The sequence below is a fragment of the Acinonyx jubatus genome, chromosome A1 (genome assembly GCF_027475565.1).
Source record: "Acinonyx jubatus isolate Ajub_Pintada_27869175 chromosome A1, VMU_Ajub_asm_v1.0, whole genome shotgun sequence".
Classification (NCBI taxonomy): domain Eukaryota; kingdom Metazoa; phylum Chordata; class Mammalia; order Carnivora; family Felidae; genus Acinonyx; species Acinonyx jubatus.
In genome coordinates, this window is record NC_069380.1 from 8,453,483 (window position 1) to 8,471,337 (window position 17,855).

Here is a 17,855-nt window from a genome sequence, read left to right on the forward strand (position 1 = left end):
CAGCGGTTTGAAAAAGCAAACTGCCTCTCTGCAGAATGTCTGCGAAAGAAGAAACTTTATCAGAGCAACTAGGAAGTTCTAGGAAGATCTAAAAAAATTGCTTCAAATAATACCTTGCCTTGTACATATAAATATGCCACGAAGAAAACCACCTCTCCAACATAAAATTTCAAGGAAAAAAAATGGGCCTTGCATAAAAACTCTGAACCACTCTACTTGATTTTGCCTTCGTTTTAGGTCTTTTATTCCTCTAGCACGAGGTCCTGCCTCTGTTCTGGCCTTGCTCTCCCCCTTTCTACTTCGGTAGGCTGTAAGCCCTACTTGGGGATGCTTTTTCTTCGTTTGTGAATTTCCCACAGTACCTCGTGAAGTGCTTGCCAGTGGTGGGCGTCCGTGAATGGAGATTGGATTGGCTAAGATCCATTTCCTTTCTTAAAGTCTGTTTTACTGCCTGGATGACAAGAATGTTGGACAGTGATGGATGGACCTTTACTAATATAGTACTGAACCTTAAAAGCACTACAGTTGGTCCTAGTTGATCGAGATAGTTTGAGCAGAAATATTTATTTAAATATATATTCAGGGGCGCCTGGGTGGCTCAGTCGGTCAAGCGTCCGACTTCAGCCAGGTCACGATCTCGCGGTTCGCGAGTTCGAGCCCCGCGTCGGGCTCTGGGCTGACGGCTCGGAGCCGGGAGCCTGCTTCCGATTCTGTGCCTCCCTCTCTCTCTGCCCCTCCCCCGTTCATGCTGTGTGTCTCTCTGTCTCAAAAATAAATAAACGTTAAAAAAATTTTAAATATATATTCAAAGGACAATCAATACAAAAAGGAAACAGGCAAGAACAAACCTACTTCTTCAAGTTTCATTGAAATGTGAAGATTTGCACTCTTCAAGAGATTTCTGTCTCAGGAGAAAAAATAGCATCACTTTGAAAGAGCGACACATCATTGAAACCTCCAGTAGCAGCAAAACCTCTTTTGTTGTTCAAAAAGAAATTTATTTTTATGGGGTTTTTTTGGACAAAATTTTGCAAGAATATAAAGCCTTAATAAAAATAAGTGAGTATACTTCAGCTTCTGTGCATGGGATTTGAATATTTGATCCCAGAGGGGATTTTTTCCATAGATGTTTATTAATTTTGAAGTTATTTTCATTAATTTCTCCATTACCATTAAATCCATTTGGAAGGGTTTTGATCTGCTGTACAAAGTGTGTCATTCACCTGTCTCTCAGAAGGTTTTTTTTTTTGTGGAGGACACACAATGATAGACCAAATTCCCTCTGATACAGGCCCTTTGACAATGGTGATGCTGACAGAGATTAGAATGATAGCGTTGCTCTGCCTTAGTGTAAGCCTATTGCTCAACCAAAGGCAAGAATTATATGTTCTTTTTGAAAACCTTCTATTTTGATGTAACAGCTTTATTGAGTTGTATTCATATGCTACATAGAATTCACCCTTTAGAAGGATACACACACACACACACACACACACACACACACACCCGCAGAATTGTGCACCCACCCCCACAATCAATTTTAGAATATTTACATGACCCCAAAAAGAAAGAAACCCTGTGCCCATTGTCAGGCACTGCTCATTTCCCCAAACCCCAGCCCCTGGCAACCAGTAAACTTCTTTCTATGTCTACAGAACTTCCTGTTGTGGACATTTCATATAGTAGAATCATACAATATGTGGTCTTTCGTGTCTAACTTCTTTCACTTGTGTTAATGTTTTCAAGGTTCATCCATATTGTAGCACGTATCAGTCCTTAATTCCTTTTAATGACTAAAAAAATATTCCAGTGTATTGGCACTGGCATTCCATGCTTCGGTTATCTATTCATTAGTCGATATATATTTGCATTTTTCTGCCTTTGTCTCTTATGTGTCATGCCGCTATGAATATTCATGTGCAAGTTTTTGTGTGGATGGACATATGTTTTCATTTCTCTGGGGAATATACCTAGAGGTAGAATTGTTCTGTCATATGGTACCTCTGGGTTTAACCTTTTGAGGAACTGCTGGATTGTTTTCCAAAGTGGCTGCACCATTTTACATTCCTACCATCAGCGGATGAGGTACCATTCTCTCCGTATCTTGCCAATACTTGGTAATGTCTGTCTGTTTCGTCATTGTTATTCTAGCGGGCGTGATGTGGTGTCTCGTTAAGGTTTTGATTTGCATTTTCCTGATGCCTAAGGATATTATTCATCCTACCATATGCTTATTGGCACTCTGTATATTTTCTTTGGAGAAATGTCCGCTCAAATCCTGGCTCATTTTAAAATTTGTTTATTTTTCTTTTCATTGTTGAGTTATATAGTTATCCATACATTTTGTTTACTTGAAAGCCATCAGATATATATTTTGCAAATGTGTTCTCCCATTCTTAGGTTGTTTCCCCCCACTACTATCTATCTATCTATCTATCTATCTATCTATCTATCTATTTTGAGAGAGAGATAGAAAACAAGTGGGAGAGGGACAGAGAGAGAGAGAGAGAGAATCCCAAGCAGGCTCTGCACTGTCAGTACAGAGCCCAAAGTGGGGCTCAAAATCACGGACGTTGAGATCATGACCTGAGCTGAAGTCAAGAGTCAGACACTTAACTACTGACCCACCCAGGGGCCCCTCCCCCCACTACTTTCTTGGTAGTGTCTTTTCAACCTAAAAGCTTTTCACATTTTTTCTCCGTTTTACTGAGAAATAATTGACATATATCACTGCATAAGTTAAAGGCTCATGGCATGATGGTTTGATTTACATATATTGTGAAATGGTTACCACAAGAGGTTCAACTAACATCCATCTTCCATATGGGCACAATCAAAACAAAAGAAGGAAGAATACGGGAAAATATCATCTCCTTGTGATAAGAACTTCTCGGATCTATTCTTGACAACTTTCCTGGATATTGTGCAGCAGGTGTTAGCTTTAGTCATCGCATTGTACTTTACACCTCTAGTGCCTATTTATCTTATAACTAAAAGCTTGTACCTTTTGACCGTCTCTCTCCAGTTCCCCCTCTCCCAACCTCCTGCCTCTGGTAACCACAAGTCTGATCTCTTTGTTCTGTGAGTTTGTTTTGGGGCTTTTTGTTGTTCTTTGTTTTAAGATCCTCTATTTGAGATCATACAGTATTTGCCTTTCACTTTTTTTCTTATTTTTAATGGCTGAATGATATTTGTGTGTGTGTGTGTGTGTGTGTGTGTGTGTGTAAAATAACTTCTTTATCCATTCATCCATTGATAGACCCTTGTTTCCATGTCTTGGCCATTGTAAATAATGCTGCTATAAATATGGGGGTGCACATATCTTTTTTATGTCCTTTGCCTTTGGATATATTCCTAGAAGTGGATTGCTGGGTTATTTTAATTTTTTGAAGGCTGTCAGTGCTGTTTCCCATTGTTGTACGAATTTCCAAGCCCAGGGGCAGTGCACAAGGGTTCCTTTTTCTCCCCTTCCACACCAGCATTTATCTCTTACCTTTTTTGGTGGTGGCCATTGTAACAGGCATGAGGCATCTCATGGTGGTTTAATTTTGAAAGCTTTCACCTTGAATGAAATTCAGGTTTTTCATTTGTTGCTTATGATTGTTGTGTCACATATAAGAAATTATTGCCTGATCTGAGGTCATGGGGATTTATAGCTATGTTTTTTTTCCTATGAGTTTTATAGTTTTAGCATCATGAGGATTTATAGCTATGTTTTCTTCTAAGAGTTTTATAGTTTTAGCATCTCCATTGAAGTCTTTAATCCGTTTTTGAAATGTTTTTAATATGCCGAGAGGTAGTAGTCTAACATCCTTCTTACACACATATATATCCAGTTGTCCCAGCACCTTTTGTCGACAAACCATTTCTTTCCCCCCATTGAATGGTTTTGGCAGCTTTGTCGAAATTCAGCTGACCATACATGTTGAGTTTACTTCTGGGAACTCAGTTCTCTTTTAAGCTGTGTCTGTCCTTATGCTAGTACCACACAGTCTTGATTATTCTAGCTTTGTACTGAGTTTTGAAAATGGGAAGTGTGAATCCTCTAACTTTGTTTTTGTTTTTCAAGATCAGGGACTTTTTGTTTGTGTTCTCAAGAATTGGACTATTCTGTGTTTTTTGAATTTCCATCTGAATTTTAGGATCAACTTGTCAGTTTCTGAAAAGAAGCCAACTAGGATTTTGATAGGGATTGCACTACATCTGTAGATCAATTTGGGGAGTGGTGCCATGTTAACAACATTGAGTGTTCTAATCCATGAATGCTTTCCACTTTTTTGTGTATTCTCTAATTTCTTTTGATAATGTTTTGTAGTTTTCAGAAAATATGTTTTACACTTTGCTTATTAAATTTATTCCTGATGTAGCCACCTTGAAAATATACCTGAACCCCCAAATTTATTTAGATTCTCATTTAGTATTAGGAAAGTAGGCAGGTAATTTGGATTTATAGTAAAACAAAATGAAATATTGCAGAGTGGCCTTTTCATGAAATAGCTTTATAGTCTAGAGGCAGTGTATTTCATACTTTTCAAGCACTTTGGTGCAAGTAAAATTAATACAAAGCAAAACCCAAAAACCCTCTACTTTGGTTCTGCCATATAGTTGACCTTTGAACAATGTGGGGGTTAAGAGCACCAATCCCCCTGTGCAGTCGAAAATCTGTGTGTGACTTTTGTCTCCCCAACTATTTCACTACTGATAGCTGTTAACCCAAAGTCTTACTATTGACCAGAGAAGCCTTATTGATAACATACAGCTGATTAACACATATTTTGTGTGTTATACATAGTATATACTGTATTCCTACGATAAGTTAAGCTAGAGACAAGAAAAATGTTATACAAAATCATAAGGAAGAGAAAATACTTTTACAGTACTGTACTGCGTTTATTAGAAAACACGTATAAGTGGCTCCACACAGTTCAAACCTCCATCGTTCAAGGGTCAACGGTCATTGGAACTTTGCCAATGAAGGGATTGCATAGCTACCTTAGACAATGAAATGGAAGGCCCTCATTTGCTTCTCTTCCCTAGTGGGGATTGATGATGCCGCATACATACCTCAAGAGTGTGTAAAAAGCTTGGTTATCTACATATTTCATGTTTCTGGAGAGAGCAGAGCAGGCCTTCGAAGCAGGTCCATATGGATTGGGAGAGAGCAAGGAAAGGAGCTTCCCTTGAAGTTTTTGTGGTTAGGGAGTAGGCAGGGTGACTGGTCTGTACTCAGGCAGGTGCTTGTGTGGTTTGACTTTGTCATAGGCACCGAGGGGAGAACACCAGGCTTGCTTCTGAGCTTTCTTAGATGGGGAGAGAGGGAGAGCCCTGATGTTTGATGATTAAAATGTACTATGATTAGTTGAATTTGAACTTGTTGAGTAAGCCAGTATAGTGCCGTCTGAGGCTTGCAGCCTGAGGCCATTAAGGAAGGTGAAAGTTCCATCGAATGCCTTGTTCAAGAGCCCAGCTTTATGTATTCTGAGAAACAAAATGATTGCCTTGTTTACTACTGGTCATGTTTAGAACTCCAAAAGTGGATAAGGACTGTCATAGTGGGAGCTTGTATTGTGGCTGTAGGAAGTGCAGAAACACGTGTCACCTTAATTTTATGTTTTGGGTCTCTGTAGTGCAGAAAGATTCTCAGAGGGTTTTTTAACCTTAAAAAGGGCAACCGTTGCTGCCACTGGCTAGACCAGACAGCCCAGGCCAATGGCAATGGCTCAAGAGTATACAAATGTTCACATGGGACTGACTTTGACCAGGGCATCCTGTGTTAGAAGACTATCTGAGGTTTGTCTAAGTGTGCTGACCATTGGGTCGTATCCTGTTCAGGAACATCTTGGTTAAAGGATTAAAAGCAGTAGCTCTTAACAAGCTCAGTCGTGTGTGTGTCAGTTATGTTTCCACCTGGAAAATACACAAACTTCGCGTTGCTGTTCATCAGTTGATCCCAGCGGGCTCCCCAGGTAGCCAGTGGGTCTGGGGGAGTAGTGATCTCCTCTCACACTGTGACATCAGATAAGGGACTAAGGACAAGGAGGCCACCCCCTTCTGTGGGTGGGCTATGCCATAGGACCCAGGTTTGGTTCCACCCTGTAGCAAGAAGGCCAAGCTACCTCTGCTGAGTTTGTGAGCTTCTACTTCTATAACCTAAGGCATATTGGGGACCTTGGTGTGGAGGGCCACATGTTCAGGGCAGATGAGAGCTTTACTTTTTAGGGGAGACAGTATGTACCTAGCAAGTGCCACTCTCATATGGTGTCTTGCAGGACCGACGAGGGCAGTTTCTTACACAGAATCCCATGAGCAACTTATAGCCATTATTGGTCATCTAGGGACTCTAGAAGGCATGAGAGGAGGTTGCTAAAGCTCCACAGTGAGAGCATCTCCAAGGGCACTAATGAAAGTGTGTGTCGATTGCTCTTTGAACAGATTCTAGAGCCTTTTATTGGAGGGGATCCCACAGAAGGTGAGCCAGTTTGCAAGTAACAGCATAAATGTACTTAAGTAAAATTTGCAGACAGAGAATATTTTGCCTCCCGAACCCAAAAGAGTCTAAAAGATCCTGGGCTTCTTTTAATTTTTTGGATGCTGACAACATCACTAGCTGTTTCTTGACAGTCTCAGGGATGGAGTGCCCCCCCAGTTTACCAAATAATTTTTAGGAATTTAATTAAAGTGGCAGGGCCTTGCGCTGTGTGTAAGACAGTGGCCTATCCCTTTTCAGTGAGCCTGTTTGCATTTATATGTTCTGAATGAGTGTGTCAGATGAGTGTCCTCAAAGGGAGATGTTACCACTGTAATGTGTGTGCACCTACGCTCCCAGAGAAAGGTTGGATCCAGTTGAGATCTAGCCTGCAGAGATTGTGTGGTGGCTAGGCTGTTGAGGTAGCCCATGGGTAGCCGCTGCATGAAGATGTGCTGTGTCTCTTCGGAAGTGAAGGAAAACAGTGACTGAGGGGCCAAGAATGGGCCAGATTGGCTTGTTAAATGAACGGCAGTGGTCCTGTAGGAAGGGTTTCAATTCTTGCGGGCCTCGCTTTAATGTACACCAAGTCATATCACTGCCTTAACTGTAGGGATGGCCTGCAGGGTCCCATTTTGTCAAGCCAAGTTTTTATGGGTCAAAAACTTACCTCTCTTCAAACGTATCAGTCATAGAGTGTTCATGCCCGCTGTGGGATAGCGTAGGGCAATGGGTGCTCTGACGCTGGGGAATTTGGGCAAGATGATAATTCTTACGGTTAGGGTGAAGCCTATCTGGGTTTCCTTCATTTCTTGTTCAGTAATTCCCTTAAGATGATAAAATGTTATAGGGGATACATTTTTTAAATTTAATGAGATCCCCAGGTAGAGCTGTAGTTTGAGCCCCAGTATTGATTAGAGGCACAAAGTTTTGCCAGTTGGTACATTTAAGGAGATGTTAAGATTAATTCAGAAGCTATGTTGTCAAGGTGCAAAAGTCAGTGCCCTTGTATCTTTTGGTGGATAAATTCTTTTAGTAAATCTTGGATTTCCATTTGGGTCCAGCTGTAGCCCTCTGTTTCCGTTTTTTGTTTATTCTGCCAAATCCGGACTTCTTCTCTTCTTCCTTCCCCCACCACCCTATTCTTTTCTTTCCCCTTTGTTTTTACTAAGGATTCTCTCTTCTCCGCCTGTTATTTCTAGATTTCCTCCAGAGAGCTTCAAATCAGTATCATCAGGGTTGGAGGCTTCCCCCATGGCTGGGGTTACTTTGTAGGATTTAAGGACCCCAGGCTTAAAGAGGATTCGAATTAACCCCTTTCACTATACTGCAGAGATGCCATGGGTATTTTTCTCTATAACCCTGAGAAATCAGGATTTTTGTTGCAACAGAGGCATAAGCAGCAGCAGCAGCAGCAACAGAGGTATATAAGGGTCCTGCTGAGCCATTTGCTGTTAGGAGTGCTGACCTCAGCACTTCACATAATGGCTTTTTCTCTTTTTTGTGTTTTACCCCTAATGACTGCTTTTGTCATGAGTGATCACCCAGTGGACCTGTATGCAGCACAAGGTGGTCTTTTCCGTGAGTCTGGCGTCAGTTACGACTCCGCTGTAAGACGTGCAGAGAGGTCCAGGCTAAGATACATGACCCAAGGCCATGCCAAGGACCCCGCCCCAGTCACATATTCCTGTCTCCAAAAAACCAGGTAAGTATTGTAACTTCCCCCTTGGGTCAGGTTAGTCCCTGACAGAGTCTCCGCAGGACTCTCTAACGCGGAACAGAGCAGCATACCTCAAAGCACGAGCTAGCCAGCCAGCAGCAACCCCAAGGGCATGTTTTCTGTTGGGCAGCAGAGCCAGCTTGCAAGCCAACCATGAAGAAAGGCCCCCCGTGATGGTGGTCACCGTCTCCGCATCCTGGTCATGCCACCTGTTGTTGTGGTCACCCTGAAGAGACAGGGTGGACCCCACCCCAAATTTGGTTTAGGTGTCAAGACTGACGATGCCAGATGCAAAGCAGTTTACGAGGGAGTTTCTTACTTACTAATTGAGGTGTCTGGGGAGAGCAGTGCTGGCCTCTGCCGCAGGTGCAAAATGACTTGAATGAGCGAGGGAAGGATCCTGGCTCAGCCTATCCTATTGTCAGGGGTTGGGGCGGGGGGGGGGGGGGGGGGGGGGGGGGAGAGTGCCCTTGGAAGTGGACAGGGGCTTGTGTAGTTTCACTCTTCGGCCTCAGGGGGCAGCCCTGGGCTTTCCTATCAGCTTTCCCGGATGTGGGGGGCAAGGGGGCGGGGAGTATAAGAGGGGCGTGGGTTTTGAAACCTGATAACTCTTCGCAGTTAAACATAAAAAAGGGGAATCTGACAGTCCTAAATATTTTATCTAGTTGATGTTGTAAGTGAAACTTTATTAATTTCACTTTTGGATTATTTATTGCAAGTATATAAGAAATACAATTGACTTTTATATATTGAACTCGTTTATTCTAATCGTTTTTAGAAATTTCATAGGATTTTCTACATACAAGATTGTGTGATCTACAATCACACAATGGCTTTTAATTTTCTTGCCCAATCGCCCTGGCTAGAACCTTCCATAAAATATTGAGTAGAAGTGGTGAGAGCAGACATCTTGGCCTGGTTCTTGATCTATGGAAGAAGCATTTAGTCTTTTTCCATGAGTATGGTGTTAGCTATGCATTTTGTTTTCATCCACTCATCAGGTTGAGGACATCTTTCTATTGTTTCTGGTTTGTTAGGTGTTTTATCATGAGATGATCTTGTTATTGGTCAAGAGATTTTTCTGCATCTATTGAGAAGGCCATGTCGTTTTTCTTCCTGTGGTACAATACATTGATTTCCATGTTAACCCAATCTTCCATTCCTGGGATAAATCGCACTTGGTTACGGTGTGTAATACTTTTTATATGTAGCTGGTTTTAGTTTGCTATTGATTTGGTGAGAATTTTGCATATGGAAGAAATTATTTTCTTTTCTCATGATGTTTTTGTCTGGTTTGGTTATCAAGGTAACGCTAGCCTATAGAATGAGTGTAGAAGTGTCCTCTCTCTCTCTCCCTCTCTCTTTCTGTTTCTCTGGAATAATTTGTGAAGAACTGGTGTCAATTCTTATTTAAATGCTTGATAGAATTCTCTCTCAAAGACATTTGTGCTGGGCTTTTCTTTGTGGGAAGTTTTTGGATTACTAATTCAATTTCTTTGTTGTAAGTTGATTGAGATTTTCTATTTTTTTTTTCCTTTGTGTTTTTCTGGAATTTGTTCCTTTCACTAGGTTGTCTGATTTGTTGAGATATAGTTGTTCATGATATTCCCTTATAATTCTTTTTATTTTTGCAAGATTAGCAGTGATGTCCCCTCTTTCATTCTTAATTTTACAAATTGAGTCTTCTCTCTTTTTTCCTTGGTCAGTGTAATTAAAGGTTTGTCGACTTTGTTGATCTTTCTAAAAACCAACTTTTGATTTTGTTGACTTTCTCTTTTATTTTTCCATTTTGTTATATTTATTACCATTCTAGTATTTATTATTTCCTTCCTTCTGCTCAGACTTTGTTTGCTTATCTTTTTTCAGTGTCTTTAGATGGACTTTTAGTCCATTTAGTCCATTTAGATTTACTTTGTTGCTGTGACATCTTTCTTCTTTTTTTTAAAGTTTATATATTTTGAGAGAGAGAGAGAGAGAGAGAGAGAGAGAGAGAGAGAGAGAGAGAATCCCAAGCAGGCTCTGTGCTGACAGTGCAGAACCTCACAAACCATGAGATCATGACCTGAGCTGATACCAAGAGTCAGACACTCAACTGACTGAACCGCATAGAAGCCCCATCATTCTTTTTTAATGTGGGCATTGCAGAGTGCTTCAGTGATATTCATTCTTATGGCCAATCTCTACCATTGGGCAAATCTCTTAGTCATTCTCCGAGTCAAATCTCAGAGTCATCTCAGTCAGACACTGCTGGGGGGTGTGGTAGGGACAGTGGTCTGTCCCTCTAGGAGTGGCAGTCCTGATTTACAAATGGGTGCTAGGAGGGGGGTGGGGGGGCAGTAGCTTCTGGTCTTCTCCCTTCACGTCTCCTGATATTGAACCTCTAGCCTACAAGTGAGCCAGGACAACAGTGATTTTTGGCCTCTTGTGCCTGGGGTAGTGCCTCTGCCTTTTTACTTGGGACTGGGTGAAGGGTCCTCTGACCTCTTAGCCTCTTGCTTGCATGTAATTTAGCCTCTGCAACATGGACCTAGGGGAGGGATAAGGGTGGGAAATGGTGGTAGCCTGCCTCTCCCAGTGAGATATGGTACCTCTTGCCAGGGGGAGAGGAAACCTGTTGCCTTGGCCACAGCCACCCACATGAGAGCTGTCATCATGCTGAGATGGACAGGGTTGCAGAGGAGGAAAGGAGTGCATTAGGCTCAAGTGCCGTCCAATCTATTTTTACTGGATTTAGTAGATTTTCATATGTAAATGTTTCTGTATTCACTGTATGCCTTTGGAACAATTTCTAGAAACTGCAAGTGATTGTTGTTTTTTAAAAATAATTTTTACTGGGGCACCTGTGTGGCTAAGTCGGTGAAGCATCCCACTTTGGCTCAGGTCATGATCTCATGATTCACGGGTTCGACCCCCGCATCAGGCGCGCTCTCTCTCTCTCTCTCTCTCTCTCTCTCTGCCCCTCCCCCACTCGCACCCTGTCTCTCAAAAAATAAACATTAACATTTTTTTAATAAAAAATAAAATAATTTTTACTAATAATGGTTGTTTCACTGGAGAAAGTGTCCAGGGAGCTTGTGCCACCATTGTGGAAGAGGTCTCTCTTATGTGTGCTCAGTTTTATTTAACATTTATTGTTATCATTTGTTTACCGAGGGCTTATTATGCACCTTGATAGGTTATTTCTGTCAATATTCTTAAATAGCCCAAGGACACTGAGTAATTGAAAAAAACGTATTCCTCTGACATGCTGCACTTGAAAAATAGTAAGGAGTGCACATTTTTCTAATTAAATTCCTTTTATGAGAAACTAAGATTAACCTAAGGCACATTCACTCAGAGCAGCTGAATGTAATGCACAAGAGCACCTTTCATAGGGCAAGTGGGCATGTCATCTTCTGTTGACCTTTTCAAAGTGTGGTCCAGGCATTACTGAATGAGGATCGCTGAGGTGCTTGTTTAGAAGACTGAGTTTTGAGCCCCGTCCCAGCCTAATTCTCATGCAGAGAGACCAGCGCAGGTATTCAGCTCACACACCGGGCTGCATTAATGTGTGCAAGCTTGACTACTGCAAACTTCAGCTAAACTTGATTGAATAATAACGTCAAAACCACCGTGCTAGACACGGGTGGTTTCTCAAGAACAATAAGACCTGCTTTTCCAAACCCCAGAGGTATGTAAACTATTTGTGAGATTTATCTGGTAGAAAGAGAGACCGTTGGATAGTAGCTTGATGTATAGATTATATAAGATTTAGAAAAATTATGTATACTGAGAGTTGGGGCAAGACATACTCCCACAAGTAGCCTACACACACACACACACACACACACACACACACACACACACACACACACACACACCAGGTGCCTTTATTGGAAGGGAGAGCTGAACTAAGGGAAAGTGAAAGCCTGGAAGTCACTTAGAGCCTTACTTCGTGTGTACTTGGGTCCCTGCGTTGTTGAGTCCTCTCTCTACATGTTCTGCCGCTACCTTTCTTCCAACGGCACGAACAATCATTGAATATGGGTAAGGGTAGGGTAGAATAAATTCCTCCTTGAGCATTTTCCATGCCCTCATTGCTTACATAATGATTTAATAAACTAAGTTTTCATTCTTAAATATTAAATGAATGTTTACTATGTGCCAAGGTTCTCTGTTAGAAATTTTGAACTTTCCTTCATTCCCAAATATGGGTTTGTTTTCTTGGGAAAAAAATTAGTCCACGTTCTTCTCATGTGACTTGATGTAACCTTAGGTCAGTTATTGATTAACTTGGCTGGGAAAGAGGTTATATATAACCAAAACTAGTATCCAAATGTGGTGGGTTTAGTGTATACTTACTGTTGAAATTGCATCTGATTTTTTAGCAACTCTTTTACTGTTTTACAGGCACTGTTCAAAATTGAGTTGGTGCAAACTTACTGTGAAGGTGGTATCTGATATATGGGGATACTTTCATTGTTCTGGGGATATCACCTAAAAGTACGCAAAAGGAGAACAGTTGGCGGCGTTGACATGGCATTTAATTGCTGATACAGAAGGGCCATTATTACTTATTAAGCAGTGATGATTTCCCATCATATTTGAACGTTTTTCCCCCAAGCATTAGGACAGAACTGAATTGGGAATACTGCAGCCCCAGCTCTCTGCACTCACCCAATTTTTCCTCCTCCTCCTCCTCCTGACCCAGAAATCAAGAAACCAGAGTTGTGCATATTCTGTTTTCACATGGATGTGCAACTGGCTACAGACTCCCTCTTAGGGAGAGCTCCCGGTAGAGGAAGAGGCACCAGTGGTCCAGCGTGGCATCTGTTGGTTCTCTAAAGATTTCCACACATAGATCTGTTTCTAATGTAGATTCTTCATTGATTTTCAGATGTCGTTAAAAAAAAAAAAATAAATGGCTTCTTATATTATTAGTTTGCAACCTGGTTAATCTTTTAGTAGATAATAAAGAGTGAGGAACGCTGCTGAACGGTCTGCATATAAGCACTCACAGTAAATACGGCTGCAGCTGAAAGTTCCTAAATGGCTTGACTAGAAATTTATATAGACTATTAGGACACTTGCCCCTTTTTCCTTTTTATTATTATTATTTATTTATTTATTTATTTTTAATTTTTTTTTCTTTTAACGTTTATTTTTGAGACAGAGAGAGACAGAGCATGAACAGGGGAGGGTAAGAGAGAGAGAAGGAGATATAGAATCTGAAACAGGCTCCAGGCTCCGAGCTGTCAGCACAGGGCCCAACGCGGGGCTCGAACTCATGGACCGCGAGATCATGACGTGAGCTGAAGTTGGATGCTCAACCGACTGAGCCACCCAGGCGCCCCGCCCCTTTTTCCTTTTAAGGACTATTAAAAGGCATTTGTGTGTGATAACATTCTGGTTCTATCCGGTATTGAAAGGCTCTTTTGGCGTGGAGATGATCATTGCAGCGGCTAGAACGGAGCCTGATTCAGACATCATCATGCTGAGATAGTAGATTTATAACATGATGTTTTATTATTTCGAAATTAGCTGGCTTTGCACATATTTGGGAACTAATTTTAAGCTTAGTTTAATTTTTGAATTTTAGTTTAACATAAAAACCCATCGTGGAAAAAGAATTTAAAAAGCCTAGTAGTTTCAACTAGAGCATCTATCAAGTTCTGTTACAAGCGGTAATATTTGGAATATATCTTTGAGGCCAGTTTTATCATCACCAGTCCTTCCATTGGTTCTGAAGTGTTGGGTCAAGTGCCCAAGGTTACACAGCCAGTAAATCATACAGACTGGATTTCAATCTGGCCAGTTCCCCAGTTTATGCTCACCTCATTCCTACAATGAACGGAATGCTAGCAAACGACTCTTTTGTGCATGCTTCTATGATTTCTCACCAAGTGTTTATAATTGCTGATGACTACCACAAGGGCTCTTTACCCATTGCATGTCAGACTTTAAGGTGTATGTCACTTTCACAGTTCTAGGGTAGCTTGCAACAGTACAAGTTCATTCCATTCAGCGTCCTAAGCACTGTCTACCTTTATTTATGGCCATATAATAGGGCTAGTTGTCTATTCTTTTCTCATCTGCCTGCTGCCTCTCCTCCTGTGTAAGTTCTCTGAAGCTCCCAGCCCACAGCGAGGAGCTTTTCTCATAAAGATGTATTTGTGACTATGCTGAACCGCACCGTACAACATCAATTGTGTTCAGTTTATGATAGAGTTAGATTACTGTTCATAGTCTGTGTATTCCTCTGTCTCGTTGTCAACTGATTTTTTTCGTTTGTTTGTTTGGTTTGGGTTCGTTATAGCAGATTTAAAGAAAGCCTCCGGTTCAAATGCTGCAAAATCCAATCTACCAAAATCTGGACTTCGTCCTCCTGGATACTCACGTCTCCCAGCAGCCAAGCTGGCGGCGTTTGGCTTCGTGCGGAGCTCCAGCGTGTCCTCGGTCTCCAGCACCCAGTCCGCGGACAGCGCGCAGCCGGAGCAGAGCAGACTGGCCAACCGTAAGTGGGCGGGGCGGGTGGGCGGGGCCGGCTGCGTTGTTCCCTGTGGGACACGCCCCTAGGACCACACCGGGGCAGGTGAATGGGCGTATGGGTATAACGGCTTCATTTCTTTGTGTTTGAAAGAGTTGATTTGACTTCCTTTTATATTATATTATATTATATTATATTATATTATATTATATTATACTATATTATATTATACTATACTATATTACATTATATTATATTATATTAATTATTATATTATATTACATTATATTATATTATTATATTTTATTTACTTCCTTAATCTACCATTGTTAGGACTTTAGAAAATGATCTACTGAAGGAAAAAAGGCCTGTTTGGCACTATCATTTTTTTCAATTATGAGGAATTAGAGTGCCAGAAAAAGACTTAAATCTAGAAAATGACTTAACCAGGTACTGATTCCAGGAGCCCTTTGCTCATGGATTCTATCTAAGAAGTCAAAGAAAATCCAACACAGGTGTTCCCATGTTGTGCTATCATGAAGCATATTATGTATTAGATATTAGTGGTGAGAATCCTTTTAGTCACCTGGGATTACCTGTCATGGCTTCATTTTGGTGGAGCACTTGGCTGGATTTCTCAAAGTTAACTAAACAGTGTTAAAAATAGAAAAGTAGAGCTGAGCTTCTTCAACTCTGCCCAGAAAAGTCCCCATTGGCTGAGTGATGCTACTCTAGGCCTGGCTCCCGAGACTGATGTTGGAAGCTGTGTTTTAAAGTATGAATTAATAGTCTCAGAGCAAGTCACAAACAGCCACCGTTCTAAAGGAGATCTGGAGGCCGCCCCACTGACCTGAGCCTTTGATGACCAAAATCCATCTCAGCCTGCCAACTTCAAAGTCATTGTTATTGGATCTGAAACCATGACATCTCAGACGTTGGTTAGCAAGAACTGGCCAGAGGACCAGGGAAGTCTTAGAGGTTTTCATGTGGAGTGCTGTTCGGGAGGGTTACAGTAGTTGAATCGTGCTGAAGTGAGTAGTGAGAGGAAGAAACAGAGGGCAAGACGGGGTATGTGGGAGGGGAGAGGTGGAGGACAAGATTGATTTATATTATTTTCTAAATTTCTTTTCTCCGAGCTTGCTCTTTCTCTATCCTTTCTTGGGTTCACAGAGATGACACGTGGCACATTCATACCTGCAAAGTTCTAAATTTTGGTCTACCTAGTTATTCCTAAAAATAATGCATTACCTTTTCCTTTATCTTGGTGTGTTTGTAAGCAGTTTCTGAGAGGTTTTTTTGCTCACTTGGTTTCCTAAAGGTGCTGCATCTCAGAACTGCTTTCACACAGGAATACACTTGTCATTAGGGATTACATCAGATTCTCAAAATCTGAAAGAGCTCTTTGCAAATGTGTAACTCCTATTTTTCCATGTGTGTGCGTATTGACAACCTGAAGATTTTTAAGGATAGGAGCAACTATTTGTCATCTTTTTTAGTCGTAAAATCCCTGGTGGCATGTTTCTCTTTTAGAGGAAGCAGCATGAGTGGTTAAAAAAAAAAAAAAAGTACTTTTTGGTACATATCTTTCCAAGGAAGTAGTTAAGGCCTTGGTTTCTTTAAAAAATAAGAATCATCTCGGGATGATTGAGCTTCGTTCCCATGGTAGCAGTTTTTGCTAAAGGAGAGCTGATAGGTGTGGACAGAATAATTCCAGGTGTGCTTATGGCATTTCTTCTCACATCTGCTTGAAAGGATGCCTGAGAGGGACACGCTGAGCACCCGGGGAGGCAAGAGCCATTATGTGCCAAGGAAAATAACTCCTACTTTAAAGACTTCATAGTAAAATAACAAATTAATTATTAATACATAATTATTAATACGTAATGCATGAGTTATTAATACATAATAGATATGCATTTAGAATTCTTTTCCAGTTTTTAAAAAAGCAGCATTAGAATTGATTTGCCACCTAACCATGTGTAACATTTATACTTCACCAATAAACCACAGAAAAATTTCTCACTTGTTTGAATTGATATCTGAGTGCCATTAACCACCTGCTAATACTTGTTATTAGATGTAATGTCAAAAATTTTGTGTCTGTTCTTTAGTGGAGGGATGATGCTTTGATGACAAGGATTAAGTAAAATATGAGGCACTCAAAAGAGCCAAAAGTCCTTAGATCAAACCACAGGAGCAAAGCTTTGTTGGTTTAGCTCATGGAAACAGCTAGCATATCAGAGCTGGTTCCTTTTTCCTTCTTGGAACATTGGTCTTTCTTCAAACAGTACATTCACGTAGAATTGCGTTTAGGAATACCATAGTAATTAGGAATTATATTATGGCACAGTAGATGTCTCAAAATCTGAAACATGACTCTAATAAGGAACTGTTTGAAAGTGCGCAGCTCATATTTTTAGATACTCATGTGCCTATAAACAGTCCGAACAGTGTCCACGATGACCGAAGCATGCTATATTTAGGACACTTTTCAGTGATTCATTATGAACTTAGTGTTTCCTGGATGACTTTGGCTTAGCTACAGCTCGCTCTCCCTGCGGCTTTTCTAAAGGGTCCTGAGGGGCAGGTGACAATGAGAGTGGAGAGGAGAGACCCCTGGACTCCCCTGGACCTGGGTCTCGGCTGTTGGGTGTGGAATCTACTCTCCATCCTGGACTCTGGTTCTCTACCGTATCTTCAGGCCCACTGGGCACTAAGTCAAGGGCCCTTCTGTGTCTTTTTACCTTTTCCACAAGGTTTTGACAAATGGAGCAGACACAGAGAAATGAATTATGCCTGTATGTACTTAGATCATATTACTTCTATTATGAAGCCCTTTGAAGAGACCCTAAAATCAGGGTATCTTGGGACCCAGTCCGCCCCCTCATTTTAAAGCTAGCAAACTGAGATCAAAGTGACTCATTCTGGCTCCTGGGCCAGTGTTCTTCTTCTGTGTAGTCCTTAAAGTTGCCACATAAGGTGAAGAACCACTCCTGATTTAAAGTCTTTTCTTCCTGTTCGTGAAGCAAGTTAGAGTCAGAGTGGCCTGGAGGGACCCTGTAGACTGAACTCACCTTTCCCCCACTTCCTGGGTTGTCAGCCAGCCCCTGTGTAAACACTGAATGATTGAGAACATTCCATCTTGTGAAGAAGCTGCCTTTGAGACGGGATAGCTCTCGTCACGAGGCAGTGCTCTGTGTGGG

General features: G+C 41.3%; 1 protein-coding gene and 1 long non-coding RNA gene across 3 annotated transcripts in view; one reads left to right on the forward strand and one right to left on the reverse strand.

Annotated features, from left to right (window-relative positions):
- The window catches only part of LOC113600878 (uncharacterized), a 66,649-nt gene extending 51,977 nt beyond the window's left edge, over window positions 1-14,672 (reverse strand). Inside the window, exons 1-2 of the long non-coding RNA XR_003421977.2 lie at window positions 14,563-14,672; window positions 12,609-12,662 (exon numbers count right to left, since the gene is read on the reverse strand). This is a non-coding gene — a long non-coding RNA (uncharacterized LOC113600878). The remainder of the gene's footprint in view (window positions 1-12,608; window positions 12,663-14,562) is intronic.
- Window positions 1-17,855, forward strand: part of MTUS2 (microtubule associated scaffold protein 2) — a 563,429-nt gene that overhangs the window by 232,927 nt on the left and 312,647 nt on the right. Inside the window, exon 4 of one of the 2 annotated variants that reach the window (XM_027064621.2) lies at window positions 14,482-14,679. In XM_027064621.2, the coding sequence (XP_026920422.2) occupies window positions 14,482-14,679 (198 nt within the window). The remainder of the gene's footprint in view (window positions 1-14,481; window positions 14,680-17,855) is intronic. The other variant, XM_053212281.1, reaches the window with a different exon arrangement.